We start from the raw sequence: 27,076 nt of genomic DNA, 5'->3' as shown, positions 1-27,076 counted from the left end.
GAACACAACAGAGCCACTGAACAACAAAATGACCTCACTGCACAGACAAGACTTGTGTATCTTTACTTTTAGAATATGGTCTCTCTTAGTCGTATTCTATGTAACCAGGCTCATTGTATGTATTGCAACTTCTGTTCAAAGTGTTATAAATCTAACGTTGCATTAGACATGCTGTGAGAAAAGGGTACTTGGTAGAATACTTGATGGTGTCCATTTGAAGACTTTGCATGTTGAGTCTCCACAGAGGCATATACATACTCTGGTTTTTCTCTTGGTCAGAGTGGAATGCATGTCAATGGCGCACCTCCTCTGATGCAAGCTTCCCTGCAGGCTGGAGTTGCAGCACCAGGGCAGATACCAGCCACTGTAACAGGACCTGGCCCTGGTTCCTTAGCTCCTGGAGGTATGTTTTCATTTAGAGTCTTTGCCATTTTGGTGTTTTGCTAGAGTTTTGTTATAGCAAATGGCATAGTATATAGCAAAATTAATGATGTGGCACTGAGATCTTGATACTAATGTATAGCTAGGCAGTATATATCCTAGGTGGAAGAAATAGTTGATTTATTGTATACAAATTTACATGTCTGATTATGAGAGCAAGGCAAAGAATGATAAAATTCCAAGTTAATGAGGGGAAAAATAAAGCGAATGGAAACTACACCAGATCAACAAATAAAGAGAAAAGGAAACGACATTGTGAAGTTAGTAATAATAAACATAGAGATAAGGTGGAAGGAATAAAGTCTCATGTAGTCATTCTGCTAAACGTGAATGGACTGAATTCTCCCGCTAAAAGCCAGAGACTGTTAGGTTAGGTTAAAAAGTACATGGGGTGGGTGAGGGGCGGGAAACAAAATAAAATGCCTGCTCATGTTTGTTGTTATCATTATGTTTAACAAACATAACACTGTATTTCATGAACTATAATTAGACAAAAAGAGGAAAAAATAATTTTAAAAAACTAATATGTTCACTAAAATTGTGTATATATAGGAATTAATATTACACTTATAGCTTTTCATCATTCAGCAACCATAACTAAAAATGTTATGGGTGGAATAGTGATTCCTCATATGAAACACCTGTATGAACATATGACATGTATTTAAAGTTTTTTATGCAACAAACTCACTTGTTATTTTATCTAATCTGGGTTAGATTGACTGCAACACAAATAATAGGTGATAATTTGAATTTAAATTTTTCTGCTTTGTAGAGAAACCAGTCTAAAGAGCAAAGTTGACAAGGAATGGGAGAAGGGATTTTTTTTTTAATTTATTTTAATTGGAGACTAATTACTTTAAAATATTGTAGTGGTTTTTGCCATACACTGACATGAATCAGCCACAGATGCACATGTATTTCTCATCCAGAAGCCCCTCCCACCTCCCTCCCCATCCCATCCCCCAGGGTCATCCCATTGCACCAGTCCTGAGCACCCTGTCACATGCATCGAACCTGGACGGGCAATGCACTTCACATATGATAATATATACGTTTCAACACTACCCTCTCAAATCATCCCACCCTCGCCTTCTCCCACAAAGTCCAAAAGACTCTTCTTTGCATCTGTATTTGTTTTGCAGTCTTGCATACAGAGTCATCATTACCATCTTTCTAAATTCCATATATATGCGTCAGTATACTGTGTTGGTGTTTTTCTTTCTGACCTACTTCACTCTGCATAATAGACTCCAGATTCATCCACCTCATTAGGACTGATTCAAATGCATTCTTTTTAATGGCCGAGTAATATTCCATTGTGTATGTGTACCACAGCTTTCTTATCCATTCATCTGCCAATGGACATCTAGGTTGCTTCCATGTCCTGGCTATTGTAAACAGTGCTGTGATGAACATTGGGGTACATTTGGTTCCCTTTTCTCCACACCTTCTCCAGCGTTTATTGTTTGTAGACCTTTTGATAGCATCTATTCTGACCAGTGTGAGACGGTACCTCTTTGTGGTTTTGATTTACTGTTCTCTGGTAATGAGTGATGTTGAGCATCTTTTCATGTGTTTGTTAGCCATCTGTATGTCTTCTTTGGAGAAATGTCTGTTTAGTTCTTTGGCCCATTTTTTGATTGGGTCATTTATTTTTCTGGAATTGAGCTGCAGGAGCTGCTTATATAATTTTGAAATTCTTTGTCATTGCTTCATTTGCTATTATTTTTTCCTATTCTGGAGGCTGCCTTTTCACCTTGCTTATAGTTTCCTCTGTTGTGCAAAAGCTTTTAAGTTTAATTAGGTCCCATTTGTTTATTTTTGCTTTTATTTCCATTACTCTGGGAGGTGGGTCATAGAGGATCCTGCTGTGATTTCTGTCAGAGAGTGTTTTGCCTACGTTTTCCTCTAGGAGTTTATAGTTTCTGGTCTTATGTTTAGATCTTTAATCCATTTGAGTTTATTTTTGTGTATGCTGTTAGAAAGTGTTCTAGTTTTATTCTTTTACAAGTGCTTGACCAGTTTACCCAGCATCACTGGTTAAAGAGATTATCTTTTCTCCATTGTATATTCTTTCCTCCTTTGTCAAAGATAAGGTGTCCATAGGTGCATGGATTTATCTCTGGGCTCTCTATTTTGTTCCATTGATCTATATTTCTGTCTTTGTGCCAGTACCCTACTGTCTTGATGACTGTAGCTTTGTAGTAGAGCCTGAAGTCAGGCCGGTTGAGTCCTCCAGTTCCATTCTCCTTTATTCAAGATTGCTTTGGCTATTCGAAGTTTTTCATATTTCCATACAAATTGTGAAATTATTTGTTCTAGTTCTGTGAAAAATGCCATTGGTAGCTTGATAGGGATTGCATTGAATCTATAGATTGCTTTGGGTAGTATACTCAGTTTTGCTATATCGATTCTTCTAATCCATGAACATGGTGTATTTCTCCATTTATTTGTGTCCTCTTTGATTTCTTTCATCAGTGTTTTATATTTTTCTAAAAATAGGTCTTTTGTTTCTTTAGGTAGATATATTCCTAAGTATTTTATTCTTTTCGTTGCAATGGTGAATGGGATTGTTACCTTAATTTCTCTTTCTGTTTTCTCATTGTTAGTGTATAGGAATGCAAGGGATTTCTGTGTGTTAATTTTATATCCTGCAGCTTTACTGTATTCATTGATTAGCCTAGTAATTTTCTGGTGGAGTCCTTAGGGTTTTCTGTGTAGAGGATCATGTCAGATAGTGAGAGTTTTACTTCTTCTTTTCCAATCTGGATTCTTTTTATTTGTTCTTCTTCTCTGATTACTGTGGCTAAAACTTCCTAAACTATGTTGAATAGTAGTGGTGAGAGTGGGCACCCTTGTCTTGTTCCTGACTTTAGGGGAAATGCTTTCAATTTTTCATCATTTTTCATCAACAGGATAATGTTTGCTTGGGTTTATCATACATGGCTTTTATTATGTTGAGGTATGTTCCTGGGAGAAGGGATTTTTAAATAAGTTTCTGTAAACTCAACGGTTTTCCCTTATCCTATAGAGTTACCATTGAACTTAAATTACTTTTCGCTGAAAGAGATTCCGTGTTTTATATATTTTCTTGTGTTATAGGTGCCTAGCTTACCTTATGGAGAAGGAAATGGCAACCCACTCTTGCCTGGAGAATCCCATGGACAGAGGAGCCTGGTGGGCTACAGTCCATGGGGTGGCAAAGAGTCAGACACGACTGAGCGACTTCACTTTCACTTTCACTTAGCTTACCTTAAAATATCACAAGTTGTATGTAATGTGGTCCTATTACACATGGCAAGTGTGCAACTCGTGACATGCAACTTATTACATGAATTGAGAAACACCTAAGCTGGTCTATGCCCTGTTCAAGGAGCCTAGTGCACATCATGCATTTGTATGTCACAGCAGTGTCAAGTTGCTATTAAATGTCTCTCCATTTCTGTACTTAACATTGTCATGAACTGTTAATATACAGTGTATAAATCATTGTCATCTGTAGACAAAATGTAAGTAAGGATGTTTAGAAATAAAATAATGGAACCAGTAAGCTTGATTTAATATAGAGAGGGAGCCTTATGTATTTTGACTAGAAAATATAGTCACCCCATTAAAAAGTGACTACTTAGCCATAAAAAGTATAAAGTTTTAATATGTAGAGATTTTACATGCTGCATTCTTTGTTTATAAGCCAATAAAGATAGGAATAAATAATTAAAAGGCAACTGAAAAAAACCTTTTAAAGTTAAGGAGCATATTCTTGGTAATCCTTGAATTAAAGAGGAAATAAAAAGAAATTTATAATTATCAAAAATACAACAAAAACTAATACACTCCATTAAAAAGCATGTGGGGAAATAGTGAAAGCAGTATTTAAAGGAAAATGAATATCCTTAGCACCTTATTAAAGAATAAAGGAACTTTGCTAATTCTAGAGTATTAGAAACATAAAGTAAGTGTAAAATGAATTTAAGTAATTGAATTTTCAAGTTTTTTTTAAATGAGTTTGTAGTGTTTATAGTTCTAAAGTTATTAAAACTTCACTACAAGTTTTAGGATACCCTGTACGAAGCTCTTTGGCAGTTGCTAAGAAGGGGGAACAAACTAGTAGAAAAGTAAGCAAAGAAAATGAGTAGGCACTTCTTAGAAGAGCAAATCCAGATGGCAATAAAAACATTCATTTCTTTTCAGGGGATTGCAAATTAAATAACAAGATTTCACTATACTTGAGCCTAGCAGACAAGCAAAAGTTTTCAGAGATGACACTTGGTGGAGAGAGTGATGCTATACATTGCTAGTGGAAATGTGAAGTTTTTCATCCTTTTAATAGTCTCACATTAAAAATTCATGCATATTTTGACCCACCAATTCCACTTCTGGGAAGCTAGCCCATACAAATAAAGGTGCCTTTATGTGATAGTGTAATATGAGAAATTAGGCCCATGATGCCTTCTGCCACTGCTTACCTCAGATCCTGAATCTTTGTATTGTTTTGGTGAGTAGTCTGAATATACATAGCATGTTATGGCTAAAAGAGAACTTTGAAATCATTTAGACCTCAGATGTTAATGTGCATTAGCTTCACCTGAAGGGCTTATTAAAACACAGATTACTGGTCTCCACACCCAGACTTTCTAAATCAGCAGGTCTGAGGTAGGGCTCTGAGCTTTGCAGTTCTGACACATTCCTGGTGGTGATGATGCTGCTCATCTGGGGACCACATTCTGAGAAGATACTCGTTCCCTTTACAGATGAGCAAGCCTGGAGGCTATATTAATTTTATCAAATCAGTTGTCTAAAATGACAATTACTTAGTAACATTTTTAGGGCTAGCACAGATTCAGGTTCTCAATTCATGGCTCTTTGGTGCCTGACATGTTAAATGGGATAAGAGAATGTGACATGTACTTGGGTATTTTAGATAAGTATTAAAGAACTGCAAATAGTTCAGCGTGTCTTTTCTCCCCTTTTGCGGCAAATATTACCGTTTTGGGGAAAAGAAAATTGCTGCTGTGTGGGAAGGACCAGACAAGTGCTTATGGTACATGTTTAGTCTTTGTATAGCAATCATACCCCTGCTGGTTAGAGTAGAACTGTCATTCTCAACACTATTAGACGCAGTGACTCCTTTTTATAACAGATATCTTACAGTGATGCTTTACTATCCTAAAATGAAATGTACAGATGATATAACATACTTAACATGGTTTCTAAGAAAATGTGGTATAGTTACCCTAACTATAAAGGGGAAGTAAAAGGAAACTAACTTATAATAAAAAATATTATAAATATGCAAGTATTTGAGCACAAGTACGCTAGAAAACAAAAAATAACAGATGTTTGCACCTATACTGTAAAAGATAGATCCAGGTATGTTTTGGCAATTCAGATACCACAAGGACCATTGACATTGATGATGTGATTTTCTGAATGGTGAAAATGAAAACTCTTGGTAAAGTTATTAACAAGAGACAGTACCCATAATGCTCAGTAATTGCATTTTTGGAAAATTCAGTGTGTGTATGTGTTGGTGTAAAAACAGGGCAAAGAAGCTCTTTGCTTACAAATAAAACAGACAAGTTCTAAGTTCAGACGATTGTAAAAAGATTTTCATTTATGTGAATATTCAGCAAGACATTTGAAAGTTTTGCAGGATAGAGTAATTCTCAATTTGATAGAACTGTCTCACACTTTGCAGGATATCTATTAATAGTATACCTGTTAGCTTCTCATAAAATGCCAGCTGTGCCCCCACAAATCTTTGTCACCACTGAAACAATATACTCACACATTTGTAATACAAAGTATCCTGGGAACAGTACTAACTCTTGTGGGAGGAAGTATGTGCCATTATGCTGTATTACAGAACACCCTGCCAAGGTTTGGTAATGAGTGAGATTAAGAATCTTAATCTTAACTCGCTTAATCTCACTTAATCTCACATAACTCACTTTTCTGTCACTGAGGCTTAAGTACACTAACAAACTCCCATCTTCTGTATATATCCATTGTTTAGTTGTAGTTAATGATCCTCCTTTGTAGGTTTCTGCTTATGGGACAGAAAGGGGAAATTTGTTAACAGCCATTGTCCAAATTTTTCCACTACTGTCTTTATGTTTTTCTTTCCTGCCCTTTATCTTCTAGGAGGAATGCAGGCCCAGGTTGGAATGCCAGGAAGTGGACCAGTGTCCATGGAGCGGGGACAAGGTAAATAAATACTAATATCCAATTAATGTGGACTAGACTTGGAAATGTTCTATATCTGCACTGGTATGGCAGCCAGAAACCACACTTGGCTATTCAAATATGAAATTAATTAAATTGGATTAAAGGGAAATTAGGTAAAATCTAAAATTCAGTTCCTCATGTACACTAGCTGCATTCTAAGTGCTCAGTAGCTGCATATGGCTAGGATACCATACTGGATATTGTAGATATAGAACATTCCTATCATTGCAGAAAATTCTGTTGGACAGCACTGTCAAGTGATTTAGAGCCCAACTCTACAAGAATTAATGATGAAGCAAATGAATTCTTTGTTTCTGTTTAACTTATATCACATTTTCCTGGTAGTTTAATGCTTCTACTCACATGTTCCCTCTCCCTCTATGGAGATCTGAGTAAGGAATTTTAGTAATGAGCATGTAACATGTGGCTAGATATGTGGAAGACTAAATTTAAACCCCAGAGAAAACTAGGGGGTGGGGAATCAAAGGTCTGTGATGCCTGCTTGGTAAGTGTATGTTATACTGTGGTAGTAACACTGGATACCACCACAGCGACAGCCACTCCAAAATCACCACGTTATTTCTCTCTGTTACTGAAGTTTGAAGAAAAAGATTACAGTGATTTGTTTGAAACCAACATCGGGAAGAGAGAGAGGGGAAAAAAAAGAACTAACAATAAAACTGAGTGCATCCTATAGGCCGCACACTTTAGTTTTCATAAACATCCTTGCAAGATAGGTGGGGGTGGCAGCACTTCAGTTTTCAGTGAAGAGCCGGAAGCTCAGAGTTCTGAGTTACTTTCTCAAGGGGACAAGGTAAGTAAATACTGGTATCTGAATAAGGTAAACTGGGCTTGGTGCACTCGTCTTCTCTTCCAGCTAATAAGTTGCAGAACTAAGATTCCAAAATCTCTGACTCTAAAATCTCTCCTCTTTCTGTCAGTCCACATTGCTTCTATTAACTTCCAAAAATGCTTTTTAATGTCTTCTATTCTAATTCATGGGCTTCCCCGGTGGCTCAGATGGTAAAGAATCTGCCTACAATGCAGAGAGAGAAAGAGAGAGAGCTGGGTTCAATTCCTGGATCAGAAAGATCCCCTGGAGGAGGAAATGACAACCCACTCCAGTATTCTTGCCTGGGAAACCCCATGGACTGAGGAGCCTGGCGGGCTGCAGTCCATGGAGTCTGCAATGAGTTGAACACAATTGAGTGACTAAGCACATATTCTTGTTCATTGTGTCCTTGTGATTAGAAAGAACTGTTTTGGATAAGTATAAGGAAGCTTAAATTACTTATTAGCATGTGGTCTATGAGTAAAACCCATTTTTGAATTATTTTTTAATTTTTTTTTTTAGCTATTCCCAATGGCTCGGGGGATCTTAATTCCCCAACCAGGGATTGAACCCAGGCCACCTCAGTAAAAGCACTGAGTCCTAACCACTGGACTGCCAGGGAATTCCCCCAAACCCTTTTTTTTTTTTTTAAGCAAAATACTAAGATAAAGATCTATGCACTGTACTCCTTGTCTGTGGTTTATATACTGATATTGGTGGCTGAAGTGACAATGCATAATCTTGTCAGGCTGTTGACAGTGGAACAAGCTTTCGTCTAAACACCTCATCTGAGCAGCCCATGCTTTTGTGCTGTTGTGCCCTACCCAGCTCCGCCACTATCAGTAGTATGTGTCACAAAGTATTTCTGCTTTGAATACTTAGAAGGAATTAGAGTTCCAGTCATACCTTTGCCTCTCCCCCAGCCATGAATAAACCAAACTTTGTTTAATACACACTTCCATAAGACATCTTCCCTCTTGATGTAGTTATCTTCACCCTTCTGGTCAAAAGTTAACAAAGGGAAATGAGTTGAGTTTTGAAGGTATATGAAGGATGTCTTCATGAAGAGATAAAATGAGACTTTGCTTCCTAGTTTTCCTTTAGTACCCAGCAGAAGAAGCAAGAATCTTTGATTTGTACCCAGTTTGTCATTCTTTTCCTGCAATCCATACTTCTTTTGAACATTTGTAAAGGTGAAAAGAGACAGTGAGATGCTTAAGAAGAGACTTCTTGCCTTCTGCTGCCTTAGTTTAGCATTGGTGCCCTTGTCATCTTATTAGTCTTTACCGGTGTCGTGGTGTTTATCAAAAACTTACATTGGCTGAGTACTTCTTGAGGAGTGATATTATCTTTCTTTATCTAAAGTTCATTCACTCTATTTCCCCATTTGATAGCAGAAATTTTTGTGCCTTAAAATATGACAGAAGTAATACTGTTCCACTTTTGTTATGGGCTTTTCCAGAATAAATCTTGCCCTCCAGATTCACTGCAATTTCTTCCATTTTTTGCTTATGAAAATATGTTTGCCTCCTTTGCCTAACTAGAGATTCAAAAGCATCTGTTTTATATTTTGTTTCTTTTTTTTCATAGTATCATAAGATTTAAGGGAAATCCTAGTAGCAGAGGTGAAAATTACAAGTGGCTGGTTATTCCTGCCCAGATAAAATCAGTGGCCCACAGGTTTTACCTTAGGAAGCAGTCTCATCAAAGCAGGACAGTTTCAGATCATATAGTTTAGGAAGATTTTGTAGCTCAAGGCAAGCTAATGACCTCTTAGCTTTTTAACTGATATTATGTATAAATCTCCAGTGTCTGTATGCTTCTGCATGTGTGTGTGCAAGTTATTTTAAGTGTCTGCTCTTTCTCCTTTTGAACTTACTGCTCACTTAGGAACTGTACAGCACTCGCCCGTGGGACCCACCGGGCCTGCATCAATTGAGCGAGTTCAAGGTACCCATTGTATCTGCGGGCTTCCTTTTGCTTGTGATGTTTAGGGTGGGACATTGAGAGGATAAGGACTGCTCGGCAGTTATCTTCATGTTTGAAACCCACAAGGGTAGTGTTTGGGGTTGTTTTTTTTTTTCCCCTCTTGGGGCCACAGGCCTAAGATTGATGTCTTCACACAGGGCAGAGAACATGGAGGATATGGGCATCTTTCTGAGGCTGTACTCCCTCCCTACTGGTGTCAGGAGGCTTGGATGGAATAGCAGTCTGTAAGGAGACAGCCGGTTCTCACAGAGCCATGGCAGTGTTCACGTATGCCAAGACCCTAACTCTTTTGTGGCTCTGATCCTTGAACTAAGATTGATTCTAAGCAAAACCAAGGGCCCAAGTTTCTTCTTCAGATTGCAGTGCTAGGCCTTGGCAGGTTGCTCCCCAGTTTGCTCTTTATAATTCCATCCATACCTCTGACCTGGCACAGATTCTGCCTATACCCTGCTTCTGTTCTTGAGCTGCAAGAGGACTCTGCTGTGGTGAGATTTCATCCACTCTACGGTGTCTGAACTACGTTGTCAGTGGTAGAGTCATTCCTTGTTGCCATATGTGTCCTTCACAGCAGTTAACTCCCCGTTTGTTTCCCTGTCAGTGCCAATGCAAGACCCCAGAGCAGCAATGCAGCGTGGGCCCTTGCCTGCCAACGTCCCAACGCCTCGAGGTCTGTTGGGAGATGCTCCAAATGACCCACGTGGAGGCACTTTACTTTCTGTAACTGGAGAGGTAGAACCTAGGTAAGCCCTGACACAGAAGAAAAAGATTGGAAGAATTAGAATATTCCCTTGCTTTGAGAACAAAGTCTTCTTATACCATTTGTGCCTGTTTGCCTATTTCAAAAGATAAATAAATATTCATGACCACTGTCCAAAACAAAGCACTTGCTGGGCAGAATTTGTAGTTGAAGTATGTCATTTTGAACTAACCATTGCTACTTCATCCTCAGGAATTAGAAATTCTAGCAGACATATCAGACTGGGGAAAAACTAATAATAGCAATAATAATGGATATTAATGGGGTTTATGCCTCTGAATCTGCTTTGAATACTTCATTGAGATTATTCCATTAAATCTACACAACAACCCTGTTGTTGATACTAACCCTGAGGTTGATACTAATATCAGTCCCATGTTACAGATGAAGAAACCAAGGCATCAAGAAGTTAAGCAAATGTGCTGAAGATCACACAACTAATACGTGATAAAGCCCAGATTTGAACCCATACAATAACCCATGTTCTTAAGCACCATACTGTGTATTCATTATATATAATGGATATCCATTAATTCCTCCTTAATTTGAGTTCCCTGACCAAATATGAAATTCTGAAATACATGGGTTTACATCTCTATAGTTTGTCTTTGACCTGTTTTGTGTTATTCTCTTAGAATTTGTAGACTGATGTTTGTATCAATTCTTTATCTAATTTTTACTTACTGATCTTCTGGTTGACACTTTTCATGTTGTTTTGTTCTCTTTTAAAATATAACATTTTTTTCTCCATCTCTAGAGGTTACCTGGGACCACCTCATCAGGGTCCGCCCATGCACCATGTCCCTGGCCATGACAGCCGTGGCCCACCCCCACATGAGATGAGGGGAGGGCCATTAACTGAACCCAGACCTCTAATGGCAGAGCCAAGAGGACCTATGATAGATCAGAGGGGTCCACCCTTGGATGGCAGAGGTGAGGGGAAACCATGTCACAAAGCTGACTGGTAGTTGTGGACTCATGATGAATGCTCTGTCTTAGGCTCCAATCTGGGATTCAGAATGCTGGGGCAGTAGAGTTGGCAAACATTTTTCAAGTTTATCTGAAAATTTGAGAAACTGAAAAGGAGAAAGCAGTCTGATGTAGCTGGGGGAGATGTGACTGGAGAAAAGAGATTTCTGTCTTTCTTTGATTATTGGTTCTTCTTGCAGTAAATGTGGGTAGCTACCGAATAGTTTTTCAACTTTTTTTTTATAGGTGGAAGAGATCCCCGAGGCATAGATGCACGAGGGATGGAGGCACGAGCCATGGAGGCTAGAGGATTAGATGCTAGAGGATTAGAAGCCCGTGCAATGGAGGCCCGTGCAATGGAGGCCCGCGCAATGGAGGCCCGTGCTATGGAGGCTCGTGCAATGGAAGTCAGAGGAATGGAGGCCAGAAGCATGGATACAAGGGGCCCAGTGCCAGGCCCAAGAGGCCCTATACCTAGTGGAATCCAAGGTCCCAGTCCAATTAATATGGGGGCTGTTGGACCCCAGGGATCCAGACAGGTATGTGTAGTGCTCTCACTTCCATGTGAAGTCTTGATCTATTTAGGAATTGGTTATTGAGGCTGATTATTACTGCTTTCTGGTTTCTGAGCTTGTTGGGGAAGATTAGGATCTCCCTTCCTTTTGTTTCTCTGTTCCTTAGGTTGTGGTGGTTTTCTGACTGCCAGGAGTATAGTCCATAAGTATAACCTTGTCCCACCATTTCAAATTCCATTCAGAACAGAGCCCCTGATTTTAATGGACAGCATGTACATCAGTAGAATCTAGGCATGGATAATTTGAAAAGCCTCCCCCAAACAATTCTAATGTATAGCCCTAAGAACTACTGCATTCAAACATATGAAGAACTATTTGTGGCCATTTATCTAATCTTAGGTTTGCAGAAATCTGTTTTAATTTACTTTCATCACATAGCCTAAAGTAAACAGTGGAGTATGAACGGCAATTTACTAATGCTCACCTTAAAAGCTGTGCAACTGAATTTTCTCTTCTTTCTCTTTATTTGGCTTTCTCCAGCTATGTGTTATGGTGGGCTATGATTATCTATGTGTTGTCATCTCCATCCTTTATACCCTTCAGGTAGTACATGTGTATCTTCTCCGTGAGTTTATTTGCTTATTTTGTTTTGGTTTTTTTTTTTTTTCTGCTAATACTTTTGTTTGCCTCTAGCTCTTCCACCTTCATATTTCTTCAGTGTGACTTCCTCCTTCCTCTATGTACTTGTGTTTCTCTTTTCTCTCCTATATGCTTCTGTGCCTTACTCCCTCTCAGGCGTGTATGTGTACATGTGTATGAGAGAGAATTGTATGGTCAGAGTGAAATGGAACATGTCAAACATTCAATTCTCTCATTTTATAGGTTTGGAAACTGAGACCCAAGAATTCAGGTGACTTATCCAAATTCACAAAACTAAAAAGTGGTAGAACAAGGAATAGAACCTATGTTGTGTCCTACTATACTACTATCTCTGTTATCTGCACATTGTATATTGTGTATATGTGTATCTGTCCCTCCTCTTTAATATGAAATGTGCATATGTTTTTTTCTGGTATGTGTAGGAAAAAACTTGGTTGCTGTTTTTCAAGTTGTACTTTTTAAAAAAATGTGTTTTGGGGCTTGATTTTTATTGTGCCCTCTATGGTCAGTAAGCCTCATAATTAAAATGGGTTTTTAATGCTTTCATTCAATTGTTCAACAAATATTTGTTGAGCACTTACTATATATCAGACAGAGCTATAGGTAGTGGAGATAGAGCAGGGTGAACAAAATAAAGTCCTGCCCCTGTAGAGTTTGCATTCTAGTAGAGAGATAAATAACAAATAACTGCACGATGTCCTTATATAATTCTACTGAGAAGTCTTTTGAGAAGGATGTCAAAAATAATGACTGGAAGACTGTTTGTCAATAATTTCTTGGTCTTTTATCTTCTAGTCCTCGGACTTGTTACTCTGCAATGTTAAATTTATCATAGTTTTCATTAATAGATTCTGGAAAGCCAATTAGATTTGAGGTAGAGAAAAATTTTATCTTAAAACTTTTATTTTTTTATTTTTATTTTATTTTATTTTCATTTATTTTTATTAGTTGGAGGCTAATTACTTTACAATATTGTAGTGGTTTTTACCATACACTGACATGAATCAGCCATGGATTTACATGTGTTCCCCATCCCTATCCCCCCTCCCACCTCCCTCCCCATCCCATCCCTCTGGGTCTTCCCAGTGCACCAGCCCTGAGCACTTGTCTCATGCATCCAACCTGGGCTGGAGATCTGTTTCACCCTAGATAGTATACTTGTTTCAATGCTGTTCTCTCAGAACATCCCACCCTCATCTTCTCCCACAGAGTCCCAAAGTCTGTTCTGTACATCTCTGTCTCTTTTTCTGTTTTGCATATAAGGTTATCGTTACCATCTTTTTAAATTCCATATATGTGTGTTAGTATACTGTACTGGTCTTTATCTTTCTGGCTTACTTCACTCTCTATAATGGGCTCTAGTTTCATCCATCTCATTAGAACTGATTCCATTGAATTCTTTTTAATGGCTGAGTAATATTCCATTGTGTATATGTACCATAGCTTCCTTATCCATTTGTCTGCTGATGGGCATCTAGGTTGCTTCCATGTCCTGGCAATTGTAAGCAGTGCTGCGATGAACATTGGGGTACACGTGTCTCTTTCAGATCTAGTTTCCTCGGTGTGTATGCCCAGGAGTGGAATTGCTGGGTCATATGGCAGTTCTATTTCCAGTTTTTAAAGGAATCTCCACACTGTTCTCCATAGAAATGAAGAACCCCAGAGTTAGTAGAAGGAAAGAAATCTTAAAAATTAGGGCAGAAATAAATGCAAAAGAAACAAAAGAGACCATAGCAAAAATCAACAAAGCCAAAAGCTGGTTTTTTGAAAAGGTAAATAAAACTGACAAACCATTAGCCAGACTCATCAAGAAACAAAGGGAGAAGAACCAAATCAACAAAATTAGAAATGAAAATGGAGAGATCACAACAGACAACTCTGAAATACAAAGGATCATAAGAGACTACTACCAGCAGCTCTATGCCAATAAAATGGACAACTTGGAAGAAATGGACAAATTCTTAGAAAAGGATAAATTTCCAAAACTGAACCAGGAAGAAATAGAAGATCTTAATAGACCTATCTTAAAACTTTTAAAAATTGTTCAGTGTGTTTTCTTATAAACAAATAATATAAAGTACATTCACTCATGTATAAAAGATAGTAAGAACCTCCTTTCCTCCCCATATCTGTCTTCCTGCGACCCCCATATCCTGTAGATAATCACACTTTGTTATAATGTATCTTTGTAGCAAATCAGAATACATACTATTTTTGCAAACATGAATATACATGTATTCTTATTTTTTCCTTCTTTCACTGTTCTGCACCTTGTTTTTTAACCTAATAGTATATCCTTAATTCATAATTTTAAATCAAATTTTGAAATTAACTTCCATCCACCTAGTTGGAAACTTGTTGATAAAGGCTTCTTTTTACTAGGGTAATTATATAACTTATTGTCTATACAGAGACAAATTTGAGGGTGCTGTCAGTAATTACTGTGAGGCAAAAGCATTAAACTGGGACTGTCTTAGTAAACCTAGATTCATGCTTACCTGTATTATTACTTGTCTGCCTAGAACAGGTTCTTCTAGAAACTTTAAATGGCTATTATTAAATGGTCAGATCACATTACAGTACCTTAAATTAGTATTAACTGAAGCCTCAAAAATGTTATTCTCATAGATATTTCAGGTCCATAACAGCTCATTAAGGTTCAGACTGGTCTCTGGATTCAGTATTGATAAAGAACTGAAAGTGATAGTATGTTAGCAATCTGTACAAAGCTGTTCTAATGCTTCATGTCTCTAGTGTCTTTGGGAACTGAGTTAATGCATGCAAATGAATGTTCCAGATAATAGAATTATTCAACCAAGTTTTTAAACTATTTTAATGAAAAATCATTTATAAAATATACTATGCTTTCTTCTTTTCTTAAACAGGATGCAAAAAAATGATTTTGATCATTTTTGATTACTCAAGGTCATCATTAAATGTACCCATTCATTATTATATATGCTATAATAGAAATCATAGTTATTTCCTGGTTTGCTTTCTGGTGTCCTTCACTGTCAGACTGTCACCTGGTTCTTCACAATGCTATTATGATATGTGCTCCTAATGGTTTAGTCACATTTCTTTTATGCTTTGCTGCTTTTCATCTACTGGGGAAGCAGGTATCATGTTTATTAACAGTTTGTGTTTAATAAGAGCAGAGATCAAATTGCCAACATCCGTTGGATTATAGAAAAAGCAAGGGAATTAAAAAATAAACATGTACTTTTGCTACAGTGACTATGCTAAAGCCTTTGACTTTGTGGATCACAACAAACTGGAAAATTCTTAGAGGTGGGAATACCAGGCCACCTTACATGTCCCCTGAGAAACCTGTATGCAGGACAAGAAACAATAGTTGGAAGCAGACATGGAACAACAGACTCGTTCCAAATTGGAAAAGGAATTATGTCAAGGCTGTTTATTGTCACCCTGCTTATTTAACGTATATGCAGGGTACATCATGTGAAATGCTGGGCTTGATGAAGCACAAGCTGGAATCAAGATTGCCAGGAGAAATATCAGCTACCTCAGATATGCAGCTGATACCACTCTAATGGCAGAAAGTGAAAAGGAACTAAAGAGCCTCTTGATGAGGTTGAAAGAGGAGAGTGAAAAAGCTGGCATAAAACTCAACATTAAAAAAACTAAGGTCATGGCATCCACTGCCATCACTTCATGGCAAATAGATGGGGAAACAATGGCAGACTTTATTTTCTTGGGCTCCAAAATCACTGCAGATGGTGACTACAGCCGTGAAATTAAAAGACGCTTGCTCCTTGGAAGAAAAGCTACGACAAACCTAGACAGCATATCAAAAAGCAGACACATCACTTTGCCAGCAAAGGTCCATATAGTCAAATCTATGGTTTTTTCTGGTAGTCATGTATGGACGTGAGAGTTGGGCCATAAAAAAGGCTGGGCACTGAAGAATTGATGCTTTTGAGTTGTGCTCAAGAAGACTGTTGAGAGTCGCTTGGAGAGCAGAGATCAAACCAGTTAGTCCTCAAGGAAATCAACCCTGAATATTCATTAGAGGGACTTATGCTGAAGCTGAAGTTCCAATTCTTTGGCCACCTGATTGCAAACAGCTAATTCATTGGAGAAAACCCTGATGACAGAAAAGATTGAGGACAAGAGGAGAAGGGGTGGCAGAGGATGAGATGGTTAGGTGGTATCACTGACTCAATGGACATGAGTTTGACCAAACTCCAGGAGATAGTGAAGGACAGGGAAGCCTGGCATGCTGCAGGTCATGGGTTCACAGCGTCACAAAGAGACGACTTAGCAACTGATCAACAACCACCACCTAAGCTCTGGGTGAATGCTTTGAGTGTGGACATAATTCCAGCATAGGGACCTTTTAACAAGTATTCTAGGTGCTCTGAGGCCTTTTCCTTGGGTTCCGGTTGTTTTCCAAAAGATTGAACCCATTGAAGATCTTAAGTACCAGTAAGAATGATATAACGGAACTTGGTTAACTCAGGTCAGTCATGTTTCTTGATCTGTATTTAGCAGAAGCATCTGCTGCATATTCTCTGAGGGAAGTTATAAAAAGCAAATGTTGGGCTGATAGTCTTTTCCCCTGAGACCTTCCTGTCTCCTTTCTGCCTCTCCCATTATGATGGTTTCTGTCTGTCTTATGGGATAGGGCCCTTTGGGATGAACCGCATTTGATTAAATTAGAAGTAGACAGTATCCCTGTGAATGTAGCTCCCCAGTGAGCCAGCATACATTATTCTACAATATGTCAGCTTTCATTTCTGTTTCCACTGAGTGATAGTTTCTCAGATGCTGTCAGTTTTCCCTGTGCTTATGTGGATGAATTTTGCTTGATTTAATAGTATCCAGTTGTGCTTTGTGGAGAAGGAAATGGCAGCCCACTCCAGTATTCTTGCCTAGAGAATCCTTTGGACCGAGAAACCTGGTGGGCTGCCATCTGTGGGATCACACAGAGTTGGACACGACTGAAGCGACTTAGCATACATGCATGCATTGGAGAAGGAAATGGCAGGCCAATCCAGTATTCTTGCCTGGAGAATCCCAGGGATAGAGGAGCCTGGTGGGCTGCTGTCTATGGGGTTGCACAGAGTCGGATATGACTGAAGTGACTTAGCAGTAGCAGTTACGCTTTGTGGTATTTGTTGATGATGCTAGTGCTGTCATAAGCAAATGTATCAACCTACTAGTTGATCTCTGGCTAAACCCTACCTTCTGTGGTTGCTAACAGTAGGAACTGATCTTCAGAGTCATTTATTTGGCTTTTTTACTCATTTCCACAATCTGATCCTTTTTTTTAAATTTTTTTTCATTTATTTATATTAGTTGGAGGCTAATTACTTTACAATATTGTAGTGGTTTTTGCCATACATTGATATGAATATACAATGGATTTACATGTGTTCCCCATCCTGAACCCCCCTCCCCCCTCCCACCTCCCTCCCCACCCCATCCCTCTGGGTCATCCTAGGGCACCAGCCCTGAGCACTTGTCTCATGCATCAAACCTGGACTGGCAATCTGTTTCACAATTGATAATATACATGTTTCAATGCTATTCTCTCAGATCATCCCACCCTCGCCTTCTCCCACAGAGTCCAAAAGTCTGTTCTATACATCTGTGTCTCTTTTTCTGTCTTGCATATAGGGTTATCATTACCATCTTTCTAAATTTCATATATATGCGTTAGTATACTGTATTGGTCTTTATCTTTCTGGCTTACTTCACTCTGTATAATGGGCTCCAGTTTCATCCACCTCATTAGAACTGATTCAAATGTATTCTTTTTAATAGCTGAGTAATATTCCATTGTGTATATGTACCACAGCTTTCTTAGATGCTGATGGGCATCTAGGTTGCTTCCATGTCCTGGCAATTGTAAACAGTACTGCAGTGAACATTGGGGTATGCATGTCTCTTTCAGTTCTAGTTTCCTCAGTGTGTATGCCCAGGGGTGGGATTGCTGGATCATATAGCAGTTCTGTTTCCAGCTTTTTAAGGAATCTGCACAATGTTCTCCATAGTGGCTGTACTACTTTGCATTCCCACCAACAGTGTAGGAGGGTTCCCTTTTCTCCACACCCTCTCCAGCATTTATTGCTTGTAGACTTTTGTATAGCAGCTGTTCTGACTGGCGTGAAATGGTACCTCATTGTGGTTTTTATTTGCACTTCTCTGATAACAAGTGATGTTGAGCATCTTTTCATGTGTTTGTTAGCCATCTGTATGTCTTCTTTGGAGAAATGTCTGTTTAGTTCTTTGGCCCATTTTTTGATTGGGTCGTTTATTTTTCTGGAATTGAGCTGCAGGAGTTGCTTGTATATTTTTGAGATTAATTCTTTGTCACTTGCTTTGTTTGCTATTATTTTCTCCCATTCTGAAGGCTGTCTTTTCACCTTGCTTATAGTTTCCTTTGTTGTGCAAAAGCTCTTAAGTTTAATTAGGTCCCATTTGTTTATTTTTGCTTTTACTTCCAATATTCTGGGAGGTGGATCATAGAGGATCCTGCTGTGATTTCTGTCAGAGAGTGTTTTGCCTGTTTTCCTCTAGGAGTTTTATAGTTTCTGGTCTTACATTTAGATCTTTAATCCATTTTGAGTTTATTTTTGTGTATGGTGTTAGAAAGTGTTCTAGTTTCATTCTTTTACAAGTGGTTGACTAGTTTTCCCAGCACCACTTGTTAAAGAGGTTGTCTTTTCTCTATTGTATACTCTTGCCTCCTTTGTCCAGAGGTACGTGGATTAATCTCTGGGCTCTCTATTTTGTTCCATTGATCTATATTTCTGTCTTTGTGCCAGTACCATACTGTCTTGATGACTGGGGCTTTGTAGTAGAGCCTGAAGTCAGGCAGGTGGATTCCTCCATGTCCATTCTTCTTTCTCAAGATTGCTTTGGCTATTCGAGGTTTTTCATATTTCCATACAAATGGTGAAATTATTTGTTCTAGTTCTGTGAAAAATACCGTTGGTAGCTCGATAGGGATTGCATTCAATCTATAGATTGCTTTGGGTAGTATACTCATTTTCACTATATTGATTCTTCCAGTCCATGAACATGGTATATTTCTCCATTTATTTGTGTCCTCTTTGATTTTTTTCACCAGTGTTTTATAGTTTTCTATATATAGGTCTTTTGTTTCTTTAGGTAGATATATTCCTAAATATTTTATTCTTTTCATTGCAATGGTGAATGGTATTGTTTCCTTAATTTCTTTTCTGTTTTCTCATTGTTAGTGTATAGGAATGCAAGGGATTTCTGTGTGTTAATTTTATAGCCTGCAACTTTAGTATATTCATTGATTCACTTTAGTAATTTTCTGGTGGAGTCTTTAGGGTTTTCTATGTAGAGGATCATGTCATCTGCAAACAGTGAGAGTTTTACTTCTTCTTTTCCTATTTGGATTCCTTTTATTTCTCTTTCTGCCCTGATTGCTGTGGCCAACACTTCCAAAACTATGTTGAATAGTAGTGGTGAGAGTGGGCACCCTTGTCTTGTTCCTGATTTCAGGGGAAATGCTTTCAATGACCTTTTTAATATGTTGTTGGATTCTGTTTGCTAGAATTTTGTTAAGGATTTTTGCATCTATGTTTATCAGTGATTTGGCCTGTAGTTTTCTTTTTTTGTGGCATCTTTGTGTGGTTTTGGTATTAGGGTGATGGTGGCCCCATAGAATGAGTTTGGAAATTTACCCTCATCTGCAATTTTATGGAAGAGTTAGAGTAAGGTAGATGTTAGCTCTTCTCTAAATTTTGGTAGAAGTCAGCTGTGAAGCCATCGGAGAATTCAAAAGCTTTACAGACAAGCAAAAGTTGAGAGAATTCAGCACCACCAAACCAGCTCTTCAACAAATGCTAAAGGATCTTCTCTAGACAGGAAACACAGAAAGGTTGTATAAATGCAAACGCAAAACAACAAAGCAAATGGCAACGGGACCATACTTATCAATAATTACCTTAAATGTAAATCGGTTGAATGCCCCAACCAAAAGACAAAGACTGGCTGAATGGATACAAAAGCAAAACCCCTATACTTGATGTCTACAAGAGACCCACCTCAAAACGAGGACACATACAGACTGAAAGTGAAGGGCTGGAAAAAAATATTTCACACAAAGAGAGACCAAAGGAAAGCAGGAGTCGCAATACTCATATCAGATAAAATAGACTTTAAAATAAAAGCTGTGAAAAGAGACAAAGGACACTACATAATGATCAAAGGATCAATCCAAGAAGAAGATATAGCAATTATAAATATATATGCACCCAACATAGGAGCACCACAATATGTAAGGCAAATACTAACAAGTATGAAAGGGGAAATTAACAATAACACTGTAATAGTGGGAGACTTTAATACCCCACTCACACCTATGGATAGATCAACTGAACAGAAAATTAACAAGGAAACACAGACTTTATTTATTTATTTTTTTTTTAATTTTTATTAGTTGGAGGCTAATTACTTTACATCATTACAGTAGTCTTTGTTATACATTGATATGAATTAGCCATGGATTTACATGTACTCCCCATCCCAGTCCCCCCTCCCACCTCCCTCTCCACCCGATCCCTCTGGGTCTTCCCAGTGCACCAGGCCCTAGCACCTGTCTCATGTACCCAACCTGAGCTGGTTATCCGTTTCACCCTAGATAATATACATGTTTCAATGCTGTTCTCCTGAAACATCCCACCCTCGCCTTCTCCCAGAGTCCACAAGTCTGTTCCATACATCTGAGTCTCTTTTTTCTGTTTTGCATATAGGGTTATCGTTACCATCTTTCTAAAGTCCATATATATGTGTTAGTATACTGTAATGGTCTTTATCTTTCTGGCTTACTTCGCTCTGTATAATGGGCTCCAGTTTCATCCATCTCATTAGAACTGATTCAAATGAATTCTTTTTAATGGCTGAGTAATATTCCATGGTGTATATGTACCACAGCTTCCTCATCCATTCGTCTGCTGATGGGCATCTGGGTTGCTTCCATGTCCTGGCTATTATAAACAGTGCTGCGATGAACATTGGGGTGCACGTGTCTCTTTCAGATCTGGTTTCCTTGGGAAACACAGACTTTAAATGACACAGTGGACCAGCTAGACCTAATTGATATCTATAGGACATTTCACCCCAAAACAGTCAATTTCACCTTTTTCTCAAGTGCACACGGAACCTTCTCCAGAATAGATCACATCCTGGGCCATATATCTAGCCTTAGTAAATTCAAAAAAATTGAAATGATTCCAGTCATCTTTTCTGACCACAATGCAGTAAGTTTAGATCTCAATTTAAGGGAAAAAAAACTATTAAAAATTCCAACATATGGAGGCTAAATAACACACTTCTGAATAACCAACAAATCATAGAAGAAATCAAAAAAGAAATCAAAACATGCATAGAAACAAATGAAAATGAAAACACAACAACCCAAAACCTATGGGACACTGTAAAAGCAGTGCTAAGGGGAAGGTTCATAGCAAATCAAGAAACAAGAAAAAAGTCAAATAAATAACCTAACTCCATACCTAAAGCAACTAGAGAAGGAAGAAATGAAGAACCCCAGGGTTAGTAGAAGGAAAGAAATCTTAAAAATTAGGGCAGAAATAAATGCAAAAGAAACTAAAGAGACCATAGCAAAAATCAATAAAACCAAAAGCTGGTTCTTTGAGAAGGTAAATAAAATTGACAAACCATTCGCCAGACTCATCAAGAACCAAAGGGAGAAGAATCAAATCAACAAAATTAGAAATGAAAATGGAGAGATCACAACAGAGAACACAGAAATACAAAGGATCATAAGAGACTACTACCAGTAGCTCTATACCAATAAAATGGACAACTTGGAAGAAATGCACAAATTCTTAGAAAAGGATAACTTTCCGAAACTGAACCAGGAAGAAATAGAAGATCTTAACAGATCCATCACAAGCATGGAAATCGAAACTATAATCAGAAATCTTCCAGCAAACAAAAGCCCAGGACCAGATGGGTTCACAGCTGATCCTATTTTTTCACGTTGCTAATATTACTGGATTCTGGTAACCTAAATGAGAAGTACCGAAAATCTCTCCTTGTCTCTGTGCACATAGGTCCCAGTCATGCAGGGAGCAGGCATGCAGGGAGGAAGCATGCAGGGTGGAGGCCAGCCTGGTGGCTTTAGTCCTGGCCAGAGCCAAGTCACTCCACAGGACCATGAGAAGGTAAGTAATGTTGTCCAGCTGCCTCCATTTGCACAAATCTTTTGCAGTCCTCTTTCATAGTCACCATGTGGAGGTCCCGGGTCTTCAGAGTCCCTTTGGAAGTGATGCTTATATTCTTAGAATGCTTTATGATCTTGTTACCTGAAAATCTGTGGGTCAGGTGATAAAATTCTTAAATGGCTATACATCAGTGGTAGCTTGTCTTAACTTTTCAGACTCATGTGCCAATAGATATTTTGTTTGCAGGCCTGATTGACCTGGAAATCCAAATCCCTTTTTTCCTCCCTTTTATACTTTATCCCTAAAGATGATAGCAGATTCCCCACAAGCGTATCTTTCTGTTTCTATATTTGGCCATTGTAGGGAGCTCAAAGCTTGTGAAAAGGAGCAACTTTCAAAGCTCCTTTCAAAGGATTTAATCCTTTCAAAGGATTAAAAACTGTAGACTTCCCAGGGGTTACCAATACCATCTTCATCTGTAAGAATTTGGGGTTCATGAAGGTGTCTGCTTTGGATCTTCTAATTTTAGGCATTGTACCTGTGCTTTTCATTTTGCCTCTTCTCACCAGCTGGTTTTGGTTTTTTCTTTGGTTTGATTTGACTTTTTAAATTTTTTTTGGCTTTCTGTTTTCCGTATGTGAACTGTCCTTCCATCTTGGACAGAAGCTGGTGGTATTTTTTTAGCCACCATCGTTAAAACTCATTATGTTTTTTTTTTCCTCTGCACAGGCTGCTTTGATCATGCAGGTTCTTCAACTAACTGCAGACCAGATCGCCATGCTGCCTCCTGAGCAGAGGCAGAGTATCCTGATCTTAAAGGAACAAATACAGAAATCTACTGGAGCTCCTTAAAGGTGAGCAGACTTACTGTGCCTGAGTCAGACAAGCTCCTTGTGCATTTGGGGTATGTACTTTTCAAGCTTAACCAACAAGAGTCTCTTGATCTAAAGACTACCCGAGTTCTGTACCCCTCTTGACTAGACCCCTCACTCTTCAGTAACTCAGTCCCTGTCATGGTAGGGGAAGGTGATAGGCATTTGTTCAATTGTTGATTGTAATCTCATGTAACCTTTTTTTCCCTAAAACTTGCAACAGTGACATATGATCAATTTAACCAAATTAATCAAATACAGAAATGTAGAAAGTTCAGGGTAAAAGCTCTGGTTTCTCAGTCTCATTCCAAAGACATAACTGCTAAATATAGTTTTGTATGTATTCTTCCAGAATCAGTTATTATTTTATTCCCAACTATCCCATCAAAGTGAAAATACAAACAATTTCAATAAAATATATAAACATTTTAGTTTCAAGTATTTATTTTGCATTGAATATTTTGAGGTTAAACTGTTATAGCACATAATTTAAGGTAGTGAATGTCCACCATCACCATCAGTCCCCGTACATTTTAGAGGTTGCTGTACACTACTGCCCTTGGTTTTCTTGCTCATCAGTCAGATAGAAAGGAACATAATCATGTGACCTAACCTGATGACATGTATAGGGTTTTTAACAAAATTTTTCCCCAACATCTTGTATTTCATAAACAATTTTGCTTTAACAGTGGTCTCTTTACACTAACTAGCAGTCTTTACTAAAATATATTATATTTTAATCTATATTTGTAATATTGTTAAAACTTTCAAACTGTAAATGTGCATTATATCTGTATCTAGACATTAAATTGACTGAACTTTAATGGGAAGCTGTCATAGATGGATGGCACTAGACTTACAGTGTGACTAGAACTTTTAGTCCAGATACCCAAGGCATTCTATTTTCTTTAGTGAAAGTATAGACTGCCTATTATAGTTAGAGGAATAGATTTTTAAAAACTATTCCTCTCTTTTACTTTTTCTAATCCATTTATGCCAGAAAAGGTATCCCCTAGAATGTGAGAAAATTATGTTTTGGGTAAACAATGTTTCTGAAATTTCTCTCCTTGTGTATTCTTGCTTATAAGGTACCTCATTTCAAAGCCTTGCACATAAACCACAGAGCAGGGGTTTTTGTTTGTTTTATCTTTTATTTTGAAATAATTAGAAATTCACAGGAAGTTGGGAAAATAGTACAGAGAGACTCATGCACCTTTCCCTTAGCTTCCCACAATGATAAAATTTTGGGAATCTATTGTACACAATACTTTTTGGTTTATAGCACAAAAGGAAGAAATGTACATTGGTACATTACTCTTAACTAGACTACAGACCTTATTCACCTTTTATCTCTTTTAAACCTCCACTAATATGTACTTGTGGTACATGTAGTTCTTTGCAGTTTTCCACTGGGAAGGTTTTAATGTGTATTTGCTGGTATTGGTGCATACTGTAGCCAAGGTTGGCTCTCCCTCCATCCTATACCTTACTGGTTGTGATCCAGCTCTGCTATCACTGACAGGCTTATGTACCATTACCATTAGGTCAGTGGTTCTCAGCCAGAGGTGGTTTTGCCCCCTACACGATACTTAGAAATGTCTGGAGACGTTTTTGGTTATCACAGCTTTAGTGGGTATGGTGTGCTACTGGCTTTCAGTGGGTAGGGACCAGAGATACTGCTAAACCTCCTGTAATGCTCAGGACACCCTCTGATAACAAACAGTTATCTGGCCCCAGATGTCAGTAGTGCTTAGGTTGAGAAACTCCACTGTAAGAGATGATTATTTTGGGGAAGCAGGAGGCAGACGCCTTAGGAATCTGTCCCTGGTGATTTGTTCTTATGCATAGCCTCCTTCCCCTACCTTTAAATTCTTTTCTTCCTGATGTTTGGGGAAGAGAACTTTGTCTCCACTTGTAATGGCTTTCTCCCAACTTTTCCTTACAGGTTTTCAAAAATACCTGGCAACAGATATGGAAATTAATTCCATAACTTTGTTGAAATGTTGCAAAAAGATGACTTCTGCATCCTAACCCTTGAATGATTCAAATTGGTGCCAGGTGGAGGACTCCTATCACCTTCTCTCAGAACAAAATCAGATCATTCTGTTGTCTTAGTTTGTATATTTTCTTTGACTTGAAATAAAGTTTGAACACAATTTTAGTATACTGCAAATTGATATGCATAACCTTTTTGCTTTTAAAAGGCTGAACTCCAAGGGTGAAACCTCACATGTGTTTTCTACCCTTACTGCAATATTGTACTTTAATGTTGCATAGCTGTTTTTCCTTTTAAGTTAACCATTTATTCTTCTTAATGATATTTGAGGATTTCTCAGAAGCAGGGTTTTCTGGAACTTAGTTCTTGCTTAGTTTACTTCCAACAAGAATAATAATATTTGACCTTTGAGAACATGCTAGAGCTTCTGAGTCTACTCAGAAAATAGCATGTGCTTAGAGCTGTAAAATGGTCAGAAGGCCAGCAAAGCAAAGAGCCTACATAGAAGAGCAGCGTATTTAGTTTAGAAAAATCCAAATATCAAAATGCATTTTTTAGTCAGTACCAGGAAGGGGACAACAGAGGATGAGATGGTTGGATGGCATCACCAGTTCAGTGGGCATGAATTTGAGTAAACTCTGGGAGTTGGTGATGGACGGGGAGGCCTGGCATGCTGCAGTCCATGGGGTCACAAAGTCGGACAAGACTGAGTGACTGAACTGAAATGAACTAAAGTCTATTCACATACATAGTTCAGAGTTAAGGACGATGTATGATCACTGGTTTTAATGTGTCAGCAACACAAGAGACTGTTGACATTTCTTGTTCTAAAACTCTTCAGTCTGGGTAGTTTTTTTAAAAGCTTAGAAAGCCACTAATTTTTCCCATGTTCAAGATGAAATAAACACTGAACAGAAATCAAACAATTCATTTCATCTTGCCTTCTAAATAATTACTAATCTGCAGCCCTACCCAGTAACCAAATTTATTCTGGGAAATTAAAACATAGAAATTCTAAAATTTTTACATTTACATTTTTCTCATTTATTTCAAAAGGACCAAATTTATAAGCAGTCAGATTGCCCATTAGGTCTGACCCTGCCTGCCTCCTTTCAAATGGGTTATGAACACAATCAGTGCCACTGGCTATAACCTACAGCTCTTTCAGCCTAGTATTCTCTCTCCTAGTGGCATTAAGGAGAAACATGATTTATCTCCATCAGGCCAACCTCAAGAGGTTAAGAGGTGCCTTAATAATTAGTGAAGTTCCACTGGAACTACTCCTCAGTCTATTTATATTCTCAAAGTCCTAGCCTCTGCGTTAGGATTATGGTCAAGTGAATTAAAAGCCTGCCATAGGTGTGGAGAATGTAATAGCATATTGCTTACATGTCAAGCAAAAGAATGCAAAGATAATCAAAATTATGAGGGACATTAAAATTGAGAAATTTTCTGCTCATATATAAGCATTTACTACAACAAAAGTTTGCTGAGAAAAGTACTTGATAATTGCAACCTAGGAAGAAAAACTTGCTCAAAACAGCTGAGAAGCTTTCTAGGTAGCCTGTTCATGCCTAATTTGGGCTTAGCTGTATGTATGTATGTAGGATTTATTATTATC

At 38.1% G+C, this 27,076-nt stretch overlaps 1 protein-coding gene across 1 annotated transcript; it reads left to right on the top strand.

Annotated features, from left to right (window-relative positions):
• The first annotated feature begins 243 nt into the window (after nucleotides 1-243).
• CSTF2 (cleavage stimulation factor subunit 2) lies at nucleotides 244-25,615 on the top strand. Its single transcript, XM_070461896.1, has 9 exons — nucleotides 244-403; nucleotides 6,589-6,651; nucleotides 9,395-9,454; nucleotides 10,092-10,233; nucleotides 11,008-11,183; nucleotides 11,466-11,758; nucleotides 22,477-22,587; nucleotides 23,317-23,441; nucleotides 25,405-25,615. The coding sequence occupies exons 1-8, from the start codon at nucleotides 286-288 to the stop codon at nucleotides 23,437-23,439; spliced, it is 1,086 nt and encodes a 361-aa protein (XP_070317997.1). The 5' UTR covers nucleotides 244-285; the 3' UTR covers nucleotides 23,440-23,441; nucleotides 25,405-25,615.
• Nucleotides 25,616-27,076: the final 1,461 nt, after the last annotated feature.

Source organism: Odocoileus virginianus, chromosome X (assembly GCF_023699985.2).
Source record: "Odocoileus virginianus isolate 20LAN1187 ecotype Illinois chromosome X, Ovbor_1.2, whole genome shotgun sequence".
Classification (NCBI taxonomy): Eukaryota; Metazoa; Chordata; class Mammalia; order Artiodactyla; family Cervidae; genus Odocoileus; species Odocoileus virginianus.
The sequence above is the reverse complement of the archived record's forward strand: the minus strand, read 5'-3'. Positions and strand labels throughout refer to the sequence as shown.

Coding starts and splice junctions, on each gene's coding strand:
- CSTF2 (XM_070461896.1), top strand. CDS start 286: ATGCATGTCAATGGCGCACCTCCTCTGATGCAAGCTTCCCTGCAGGCT. Junction 404..6,588: donor TGGTTCCTTAGCTCCTGGAG/GTATGTTTTCAT, acceptor TTTATCTTCTAG/GAGGAATGCAGGCCCAGGTT. Junction 11,759..22,476: donor GACCCCAGGGATCCAGACAG/GTATGTGTAGTG, acceptor CTGTGCACATAG/GTCCCAGTCATGCAGGGAGC.